Source organism: Gopherus evgoodei, chromosome 1, assembly GCF_007399415.2.
Source record: "Gopherus evgoodei ecotype Sinaloan lineage chromosome 1, rGopEvg1_v1.p, whole genome shotgun sequence".
NCBI classification, from domain to species: Eukaryota; Metazoa; Chordata; order Testudines; family Testudinidae; genus Gopherus; species Gopherus evgoodei.
Window position 1 is genome coordinate 240,696,014 of NC_044322.1, and position 11,641 is coordinate 240,707,654.

Sequence of the window (11,641 nt, forward strand, 5' to 3'; positions counted from 1 at the left end):
AAAAATAACTAACGTACATAAGCAGTCAGTGTGCCAGTCTTCCAGCACTAGTGTAGAAATTTCGCTATAAACCCTCTCTGCAAAGAAACCTCTGCAATTTGCATTTTGAAATCTTCTAGAGTTTTGTGATGCATTATTTAGTCTCCATTAGCAAGTGCTGTCAGTATGGAGCACTATAGCATCACAGAATAAGGCAGCATCCATGCCCTGGACCATCTTTTCACACTATCTTGTGATAAAACTTTGCAATTCACAGTGCATCGAGAAAGTGAGTTAATATTGACCAACAGAAGAAAACAGTTCAGCAAGGGAATTTAAATAACCACGTGTTATGAGATTCAGCCTATTCAAAGCATATATTTATAAATAAGTGACTGCTGGAACAGAATGTATTTCCTACTGTTCTGATGAATTTCAAATTCACTTAAAGTTTTGAGATATAAAAATGCACAGTTTGACTGTACTGTGGATGGGAGGGGGCAAGTGGGGCAATTGGATGTTGGAGGCTCCCCCTGGCCCCACCTTCCCCCATCCCCTGGTGCCTCAGCATGTCACGTCCAGGAGCAGCCCTGGACAGAGCTAAAGCAGCGTGGCTTGGGCGGGGCCTGAGCTCCTCCCACTCAGAGCCGCGTGGTAAGGGCGCGGGGCTGCAAGCTGCAGCCGACCGGCAGGAGCTGAGCTCACAATGGAGCCACACCGCTGTAGGACTATCCAGGGCCACTCCTGGACGCAGCACGCTGAGGCTCTGGGAGGGGGGGGGGTAAAGCAGCATGGTAAGGGGCCGGGGGGGTTGGATAAGGGGCAGGGAGTCCTGGGGACTGTCAGGTCATAGGGAGGGGGCAGAGGTTTGGTGGAGGCAGTCAGAGGACAAGGGGTTGGATCATGGGTATTCCAGGGCTCTGACAGGACTTGTCGGGAGGGGTGGGTAGAGGATAGGGGTCGGGGCAGTCGGGACAGAGTGGAGGGGGAGGTTGTGAGGGGTGGGGTCCCGGGGGAACCGTCAGGGGACAAGGAGCAGGATGGGTCGGGGATTTTGAGGGGGGCAGGAAGTGGGTGGAGGTTGGATAGGGGGCAGGACCAGGCTGTTTAGGGTAGGGAAGGCTGTTTCCTACCCTATAGCTCATTCAGCAGTTTGAGGCTTGCAGACAGCTATTTAACACAAAGAGCCAAGCTGTTATTTTTTCCCTTAGGGCTACCATCCCTTTCACTTCTCAAATGCCAAATTATAGTCTACATTTAATTTCAGTGCCATAGAGAGATTCATGTCAGGGGAGGGTAGCTTCATTTAAAAATTAGCCACTTTAACAGTGATAGAGCCAAGAGAGCCATGGGTGAGGGAATACATGAGAAGAGCAATATCCTACACCACCTGCCTCCTTCCCAACCCTACCAAGGGAGACCCCCCCTCCCCGGATTCCCCAAGACTCTAGAGGGGTTAATTCAGTGGTTCTCAAATGTTTGTACTGGTGACCCCTTTCACATAGCAAACCTCTGAGTGTGACCCCCCCCTTATAAATTAAAAACAATTTTTTATATATTTAACATGATTATAAATGTTGGAGGCAAAGCAGGGTCTGAGGTGGAGGCTGACAGCTCACGACCCCCAGTAATAACTTTGTGACCCCCTGAGGGGTCCCAACCCCCAGTTAGAGACCCCCTGGATTAATTTAACGTTAGCACCTTGTGTCCATTCACATGCATGTGCTATTTTGAGCATTTCAGTTTTCACAACATAGGCTCATCCCAGATTCTGGAGCAAGCTCAAATGCTCAGTTCGTGGAGTATGTACATAAACTATACTAAAGACAAACCCACAGTAACCATCTCCAGTTTGTGAGGGACCCCATGGAGCCAGTCTCTAGGAAACAACCTCCATGAATTTATCTAGTCCATTAATGGCTGTTAGCCAGGATGGGTAAGGAATGGTGTCCCTAGCCTCTGTTTGTCACAGGGTGGAGATGGATGGCAGGAGAGAGATCACTTGATCATTACCTGTTAGGTTCACTCCCTCTGGGGCACTTGGCATTGGCCACTGTCGGTAGACAGGATACTGGACTGGATGGACCATTAGGCTGACCTAGTATGGCCATTCTTATGTTCTAAGCTAAATGAACCCAAAGTTATGGAGACAGTTATGAGTCAAGGAAGCCAGCAGAGTATCAGAAACCTGGAAAAAATCTCTGACTGGATGGGCTCAGGCGTTTGGTCACAAGCTGAGGTGGTTCAAAAGTTTTGGATTTATTTTAAGCAGGTTTTTTTGTTTCTTTAAATAATCAAACACAGCAAGCAGCAAAGATTTTGCAACACACTTTTGAAACCCCAAACCATGTTCAGGTTTTGGCAGACTAATTTCAGTTTTTCAATTAAAAAAAAAACAACACAAATTTTGAAGTAAAGCAGACATTGTCTATGATTTTTTTCTGCTTTTTAAAAACCCCTAGTTTTCGATCCAAAAAAAGTTGACGGAAAATATTCGTCCAACCCTTTTAATGAGCTTTAGTGCCTTTTAGCACTAGCTGATGCTGAGAACCAGTGATACCTTGTAAAAGTGACTTGAAAAGTTCTCTCAAAACTGGGTTTGTGCCGACATGCGGAAGGTTTTTAAAATGTTTATATTTTTCCCACCTGGAGGAGGGGGGTGCAAGTGGGGCAATTTGCCCTGGGCCTCACAGGGGCCCCCACAAGAATATAGTATTGCAACTTTTTTTTTTTTATGGAAGGTGCCCCTGAAATTGCTGAATCCTCTGGGCGGCCCTGACTGTGGACGGGGTAACATTAGCCTCTGTGTGGGGTCAGCAGCCAAAGAGCAATATTCTCCTGCTCTGTAGATAGAGCTCTGAACTGCCAAATGAGAGACCTGTGTTCAGTTGTTTGACTCATCACTTCTTGGACTGCCAGGAAATGCTGTGCAAAAGTCAACAGTTTCACTTCACAAGGTCACTTTTCCATGAAAATGCATCAGCTGGCTCACGTCCTTTCACAACAGTCCAAGCTTTTGGTCCTCAACCGACCCTTTGGCTTGACTTTGTCCAAGTCTCCTAGTTTGTAATTAAAGCCACAGCCAGCTGAAATGGGTTTTGTTAAGCGTTTTTCCACAGCTTTACTGGCCAGGGCTGGCACACTGTAGAAACAAAGCTGAGGAGAGGAGGGGCTCTTAGCCCACTTTCACTGATCCTAGGGCTGAAGTGATTTAGAGCTGCTCTAAATTATGTGAGCAGTAAAGGACCTGTAGGGACCACTGCCCAATCTTCAGCTACTGCAGAGTGCCATGTACTTCAGCCCCACCTACCCTCTCCCCCCACCCCACCCCCAAAAAAACCCCCACAAGTCCTCTTTTTAGAGGGTAGGGGAGCAAGTTGGCATGGGGGCATAGAGCAGGCAGACTGAAATTATACCCTAACATTTCCAGCACCAAAAATTATTTCAAATATATATCATGTTCCTGTGACTATTGCAGTGCTGCATAGGTTAAAAACCATGAAAAAAAAAAAAACAACTGCCCAATAGCCACTTTACCAAAAAAAAAAAAAAAAAATCAAACAAAGGATTGTATTTTGGAGAAGCAGAGAATAGGAAGAACAATGGGCATTTCACAACACTGACATCAGTGCTCAGCAGTACAAGAGCAACAAGACTGAAATGACTCCCATCTTGCCAACTTTGGTCAAGAAAGTTTACCTTGATTCTCAGCCTTAGCAAAAGGGAGTAGGTACCACACCTATTTGCTGCCTTCTATGATAATGCACTGTGTTTCGTAATCTTAGACTCTTCAAGCGAGAGACACTAACAGATAAAAATATGACAGTTTTCCAGGAATATTCCAATCAAAATGGAAGTAGCTTCAGTGGGGTTTGCTGCACCACTTTTGAATGTGCGTTCTGCAACTATTCTGTCAGACAAGTTTATGGACAGATGTATTTGCAAAGATAGACATCAGTCCGGCAGTGCACTTTCACATGAGTTTGATTTTACGTACAAGATTGTCCTTTCAATTAAAGTATATGCTGAAGTTCTTTGAATACTAGAAAATTCATGGAAAATTAATGTTAATCTTATAATCGTAAGTGTATATACCTGAATCATGGAATTGAAAATACCATGCAATCTGTGTTCAATTAAAACTCACCAACAAAGCTGGTGAAATAAGATTGTGATTTGAATGAATCATCACCCACAGAAAAGTGAATTGTGCATGCACAATAAATCATCATGAGATCCCTATGTTTACAAAGCACAGAACCAGGGAAGGCTACATTTCACAAGCATGTGGGACTGACAGCTAGGTACTACAAAATGTAATGAAGCTGCACAGTCTTATTCCCTTTGCATTTTGTAGTTTTAGTGTGACAGGACCAAGAAGAGCTGGACAGAAATGTATTAGAAACCTCAGATTAAGTAGAGAAACAAACCCTGAGGGTTTCAAGTTTACTTTTAGATTTTCATGGTGCAACCAAAATAAAAGACTAGCAGAGTCTGTTGCTATGTTCTCCTTCACCTGCATGTTCTTCAAAGAGCAAAACCTAACAATATAAGCAGGACAGCTCTGGGCTCCAGAGCATCTTGGGTTGGTTTAGGCTCCAGAGTAAGCAGCCCTCATCTGTCTGGGGAAAATAGATCTAGCTGGGTGAGGGTCCCTAAGGCTTCCTGCTACTGCAGGGTGTAATGGGAGCCTGGTAGGAACCTGCTCTAGAGCACATCTTGTTGTCCTTTAAAAAGGTGCCACATGCACGCCACTACACTGACCTGCTGCCAAGAGGTACGGCTTTGATCTAACCCACTTGTGTGTGGAACACAGAGCCCCTGTGATGCAACATGCCACCAGACAGGAGAACCAGTTTCCCATTTAAGGAACACTGGACTGTAATCCTGCTCTAAAACTGCAGGACTCCTTGGGCTCCTCTTCGCATTCCCCACACAGGGCAGAATTCTTCCCCCCTCCCTTCCCCCCCATATATCCATTATATCCTGCATGCATACTCAAGAACAGTGCAGCCATCCCAAATGAATGCTCAAAAATACCCTTTATGCTACTCCACCCCATCTTCCATATCCCACTCATTACATTTTTTTTTACTGTGTCTAGGAGCACCACTGATCAACTTTTTCAGTCACACCTCCCCCTTACCAGTAAATCAATCTGTCTGCACTCTTCCCCCTCTATTACTTCACAGTCAAGGCTTCCTCAGCAGAGGAGCTTGGGCTGACTGCGGAGCTGGGGGCAGAACTGGGGGTGAGGGAGGAGCTGCAGGTGGTGGTGGAGCTGGTCTGGGGGCAAAGAACGAATGAGGGCAAAGCCTGGCTGGGGGCAGAGTGGAGCGGCAGCTAGGGGTGGAGCGGAAATGAGGGCAGAGCCCAGCTGGGTGCAGGGGGTGAAGTGGAGCCACATCTGGGTTTGGAACTGGCCTGGCAGTGGAGAGGGACTGGGGCAGATCTGGGCCTGGAGGCAGAGCAGGACTTTGGGCTGAACAGGGGCTAATGGAGGAGCAAGGCTGGAGGCAGAGTGAGGCTGGAAGCATGGTGCACCCTCCCTGCCCCCCATGGAGGCTGGTCCTGGCCCTGCCACATGGCACTGCCCCCACCCGCAGTATTCCTCTGTCCCACCCTAAGGGTGAGCACTGGTCTATATTTATAGACAGAGTATACATAAAGGTTGGATTCCAAGGATAAGGCGGCTTGGGATGAAAAATCTGGCCTCATTGAAGTCAATGGGAATGTAGTCAGTGACTTCAGTGCAGCCAGGATTTTTCCCTAGCTATTTTCTTTGCAGACAGAAAACATTTAACAGTGTAAAATATTGTAATTTCTTGTTTTAACGTTTCTTAATCTCTCGTGCTGTGCATCAAACGCAGCAGAAACCCAAATGATTCTCTTTCTGGAACTTCAGGCTAACAGCATTAGATAAATCCAGATTAATTTTTTTTTTAATATATTCACATGTAGGAGAAGAATTTGGACTGGTTCCCTCGAATGCGAGCCATGTCCCTGGTTAGCAGTGAAGGTGACAATGAGCAAAATGAAATTAGAAACCTGCAAGAAAAGTTGGAATCAACCATGAGTCTTGTAAAACAACTGTCTGGTCAGCTTGCTGAGCTCAAGGAACAGGTAGGTGTTTTTGAGCTGGGTAGAAAATGGACATACGAACACATGTTAGAGAATTAGATTTTGTCTTAGGTCATGGTCAGGACCCTTTTGTATAAGAGACTTGTCTTAGAAATGTTTTATTCCTGACTCAAAGCTTAGAGTAGGTGCACAGATACGGTTCTGGAAAGACTTTTTATTCCATTAACACAACTAGAGAACAGGTAAGCAAGAAATTGAATTTTGAAACCCTAACAGCCAGGTAGGGGGAATCCAGTTACTAGATAATGTGACTGCAATATTATATACAAGTCACATTTTTTTGTTGAGCTTTGTATAGGAAATAGCTGCAAACTAATTGAAATTGTTTTAGTTCAGCTCTCTGAAGTTACAGCCTGTATCTGTTCTCCTACCCCTTCACGCACACGTAAGTCCATTCTTTGCATGACACAATCTCATACTTCAAAGAAATCCTGTACTCAGTTTTTAATGATGAAAAAATTGCAGTTATTTTGCTTACATGTACTTTGCAAAAATGCCCCTCTAATGCTGTTGCACTGTAATTGCATGTGCTGCTGCTAAATAATAGTCAAAAACCTCTCATCTTTATCTCCCTTTCCACCTTAGATGACAGAACAAAGAAAAAATAAGCAGAGGCTGGGCTTTCTTGGATCAAACACACCCCTTGTGAATCATCACATGCCACCACACTGATACCATGGGGAGAAGCCGTGACTAGCCTTTCATCGGTATTCCTGCTTGATTACAGAATAAAAAGCGGAGATTGAGAAGAGTGAACAGTGCCTATTGTTGCAAAGTTCAAAACAACCAAGTGCCAAGATGTTAAGTGGTTTAGCTCTGGGAACAATTTGTAACTGTTTTTCATGGTTGAAAGGGACCAAAACCTAGAATGCAAGAAATACAAGGGAGTTCTGTATTCATTCTGCGGGCTAAACTCTGCTGGGTTTACATTCTGCAACTCAATTGGCTTCAATGGGGATTGTATACAATGCAAATCAGGGCATTATTTGGCTGTGTTCTTAAAGTTAATTTAAGATTTCTTCTGAAAGTAATGGAATAACCAAGGTGTAGGGGAGGAGGAATAGTTTACCACCACAAATGCAGCAGCCCTTTTCAGAATCAGAAGAAGTTATTTCTTGTTTTATTTACCAAATAGCAACATCTGTTATATTTGCTTATATTTACTTTTTTTTTTTTTAATATTACCATAAATACATCAGCAGGAGGTGTTATAACATCACTGCAAGTTAACTTCTGTTAGAGGCAAAAAAAAAACCCCTATGCTTAGACAAAAAAAAAAAAAGTGGCAAAGAAAAGCATTAGTGCTTTTGAATTTTAACTGTCATCATGCAATTTCTTATTTATGACATGGAGCACAATGGATTTACAGCTGTGGGAACTTGGAATTAATGCACAGAACAGTGACAACATAACTAGAAGTGATTTTTCTCCTGGAATCAGATGTTCTCTATTAATGTAACTGCAAGTGGAGATTTCACATATTATGATGTTAAATCATGTTTTAAATTCAAGCTTGAAAAAAGGATTTAGAACAAAATGTATTTTAAAATTTGTATTGAGGTGACTTTTTTTGGTAAGAAGCTTAAAAATGACTACCTAAAAGGAATTGTAATGGTGTCATTACCTTCCATAAACACACCGTAGGCGCTATTTGACATAAGTAAATTAGGGCCATATTTTGCTATCTTTACTCAGTCCTAGTTTCAGTGGGAATGTTGCCTGGATTATAAATCTTTTCCTGCTTGCCTTTCGTGCATGGAACTCCCATTGATGTCAGTGGAAGATAGGGTGACCAGATGTCCCGATTTTATAGGGATAGTCCCAATTTTTGGATCTTTTTCTTATAGGCTCCTATTACCCCTCATCCCCTGTCCCAATTTTTCACACTTGCTGTCTGGTCACCCTGGTGGAAGATGATCTTGTTGGATTGGGCCCTCAAAACAGGACTGTAGTGTCCAGCTGCAAGATTGCACTTTTCAGCTATATTATTCTAGCTGTTTGAAAGTTACAGGGTTTCTTAAACTCCAAGAGACTTTTAGCCTTAGGGGGAGGTTTTCAAGGTACAAATGGGAGTGGGGGACTTAAATCCCTTTGAAAATCAATAGGCATTAGGATCTAACTGCCCTTTGTGCCTTTGAAAAGTCTCCCCTTTAATTTTTAAGAGCAAGGTATTTAGCAGGCATCAGTATGGGATTTAAAGAGGCATTCATTAGAGCTGCTTGGGAAATCATTTCTCTGCCCCCCTCCCCACAAAATTTCAGGGGCAAAAAAGGAAATAAATTAATGTCAAAAAAGACTTACGGTTTTCAATCACTGACAAGCCAAAAAAGTTCATTTTTAAAGCAGAAATGGATCTTTCTAGTTTTCATTAAAAAGCCTTTTTTGTTTGGTCAAAAAGTTTGATCAGTTTTTAACTAGCTCCAATATTCATTTTAAAAAATAGGTAAATGTTACTGTTATAAAAGCAAGTCAGGTGAGAACTGGCAGGACTGGAAAAAAAGATGGGACTTCTCTCTCCTCTAATTACACACTCATATCCACACACACTCAACACCCTTTTATGGCTGTTCCTGGAAGCCATATCTTTCACATGGGATAAAGGGAAATTTTAGGGCCTCAGTTACAAAAAGGGAGGTCTGTATGTGTCTTCAGCACTTCGACACTCTGCAGGTCCTGACACAGGCTTAATTCTGAGAGGCACTAAACACAGCTCGATCGTGGAAGTGTATTTCCCTATCAGAAATGCAGATCCCAACTTGAGCCTAGTCTGTGTGCAGTGGTAGCCAAATGTGTGTTACACACAATGTGTACCATTGTGTGCCACTCTACATGAATGAGCAGGATCTACAGGGGTGAAGTTTACCTTCTTCAGAGATCCTCAGACTATACAGCTAGGAGTTTGCACCTTATGATAGATCCTTAAGGCCACAAACCCCTCACCCCGAGGAGAGGGCAATAGAAGCTCCATGAAGGGAGCCTCTTTTCCCTTCTGAGAGGCTTCAAACATGGAATAGTATGATTTGGGCTTCACTAATTAAAAATGATGAACCTCTAAGGTTTGTACAAGTAACATGCTAGAGCCCTACACTGGGGTTTGCAGCCTCCAATATGTCTGTTGTAGTGCAAACAACTAGAGTAGATGCAGTGGACCAGTGTAAACCATGACTTGCTTGAAACCAAGATAAGCTGCACCAGGATCAGTTGTGGTTTACACCACTGGATTGCATTTGTACTGAGGCCTGGTGTGCACTAGAAAATTAGGTCAGTTTAACTACCACAGTCAGGGATGGGAAAGATCCACACCCCTGGGCAGCATTGTCAAGCCAACTAAGTCCCTGTCTAGACAGCACTAGGTTGATGGAAGCATTCTTCCATTGACCTAGCTACCACCTCTCAGGGAGGTAGATTACCTACACCAACAGGAGAACCTCTCCTGTCAGCATAAAGAACGCCTACACTGAAGCAGCGCCGCAGCTATGCCTACACTAGCACTGTTGTTGATGAAACGTAAGTCGCTCAGGGGTGTGGAGGAAAAACAAAAACACCCTCCCAACCAGCAGAAATGCCGGTGGACAGCGCTATGTCAGGGGGAGACGCTTTCCTGCTGACATCGCTACCGCTGCTCATTGGCGGTGGTTTAATTATGTCGACAGGAGAGTACTCTCCCGTCGGCATAGAGTGGCTACACGGGAGGTCTTACAGCAACGCAGCTAGATCAGTACAGCTGTGCCACTGTAAGGTCTGTAGTGTAAACATGGCCTTAGGGTATCACTTCAGCTATACTGATGCAGCTACATCAGTGACTGAAACCAAAATTTAGAGAAGGCCAGATTTTCCTCTTCTCACTTTCCCTGGTGTAAATAATGAAGTCAGTGGAGTTATAGCTGTAAGACTGGTATAAGTTAGAGAATCCCACCATATCATTTTTAATTTACTTTAGATTTGATAAACTGTATAAAGTAGTCAACTATTTCAATATCAATTCCTTCTTACACTCATCAGCTGTATAAAGTAACATTTATTGGAACTAAAACACATTTATGATTGTTATTTGTGGGGGGGGAGGAGTGGGATAATACTGGAAGTAGCTGGCACTTGTTTACAGTTAGAAAACCAACCAAATCATTGCACAAGGAGGGAGGTTTTTGCTGTATGAGCTGGAAAACTTGAGAACAAACTTATTTGTGCACTAAATTCCTGATTGCAGTTCCAAGCTGCAAGCGCTCTCTCTACCCTCAATCCTCACTAACATTTCCCTTCCTTACAAGAACTCATCTATTACAGCACTGCTGTTTAGATGAGATCTAAAACTGGAAAGAAAAAAAAAAGTTGTAATAGACACCAGCTAATGTTTGCCCCAGTGCCTTTCTGATGTTTATTGCTTCTGAGACAGACCTCCTTAATCAATAAGAGTAGAAAATGCTACTTGCACAGATTGTAAATATCTTTCACTTGTGTTTGACATGCTTACTACTTCTGCTGGAAGGTCACTGCAGCCCTTACTGACGTGAGTAATCCTTACACAGGCAAGTAATCCCATTAACTTCAGCGGGGGACACTTACATGATTAACAACTGCAGGACCAATTTCCAGGCCTTTAAGGGTTCAAAAAAAACCAACCACCCCCCATTGATGAATTCATGGAAGATAATGGGGTGGGGTGAAATCACTTTTATACACATTTGTATATATATATATCTTTGTTTAATTAAGCCAAGATGTCTTATTCCTATGCAAGTATCAATAACATATTTATACAAAATGATTGAAACTATAAACATCTATGAACTTTCAGTGCCTTAGAGGAAATAGCTTAACTATTTGACAGTTAAAATCTATGTAAGTCCATTGCTGCTGACCAACTTTTTTTATTAAAAGTTGTCATTTTATACGTGTTCGTTTCTGTATATTCCATTGCAGAGCCGTGCAAGTGTGTGTTGCTGAATTAAAATAGTTTTAGAAGAGTTGGGGTGTTTGTACTCAGGGCTGACGAGGGGGGGAGAAGCTGGTACAAATTACCAGGGCGCTCCGGAAGGGGACCTGGGGCCCGGCTTCATCAGCCCTGTTTAGCCAGTCTGCCCTTGCTGAGGAGCACGAAAAAAAAATTTTCACCGGGGCCCAAACACACTCTCGGCAGTCCTGTTTGTACTGTAATGGTGTAGTACAGGGGTCGGCAGCCTTTGGCATGTAGCCCATCAGGGTAATCCCCAGTGGATTACCCTGATGTGTCACGTGCCAAAGGTTGCCAGCCCCTGGTGTACTCACTCATGCAATAAATGAGTTTTATGTAAAAATATGTTTACTCCGAGTCATGGATTAGGTGGCTTCACCCTAATTCCTCAGGTATAAGGCCCAACCCCAGCAAAGCAATTTAATGGAAAGACTCATGTACTTAGGGCACGCATTTGAATTAAAGGGCCAGATTTTCAAAGGTATTTAGGTGCCTAAAGTTGCAGAGAGATGCCTGCTTAGGTGGTTTTGAAAATCCTAATAGTCACCTGTCAGCATCTTTAGGCACCTA

General features: G+C 43.4%; 1 protein-coding gene across 1 annotated transcript in view; it reads left to right on the forward strand.

Moving 5' to 3' along the window:
- Nucleotides 1–7,953, forward strand: part of ITPR2 (inositol 1,4,5-trisphosphate receptor type 2) — a 374,378-nt gene extending 366,425 nt beyond the window's left edge. The window contains exons 56-57 of the mRNA XM_030540942.1: nt 5,941–6,102; nt 6,706–7,953. Of these exons, the coding sequence (XP_030396802.1) occupies nt 5,941–6,102; nt 6,706–6,792 (249 nt within the window). The 3' untranslated portion in view covers nt 6,793–7,953. The remainder of the gene's footprint in view (nt 1–5,940; nt 6,103–6,705) is intronic.
- The last annotated feature ends 3,688 nt before the right edge of the window (nt 7,954–11,641 follow it).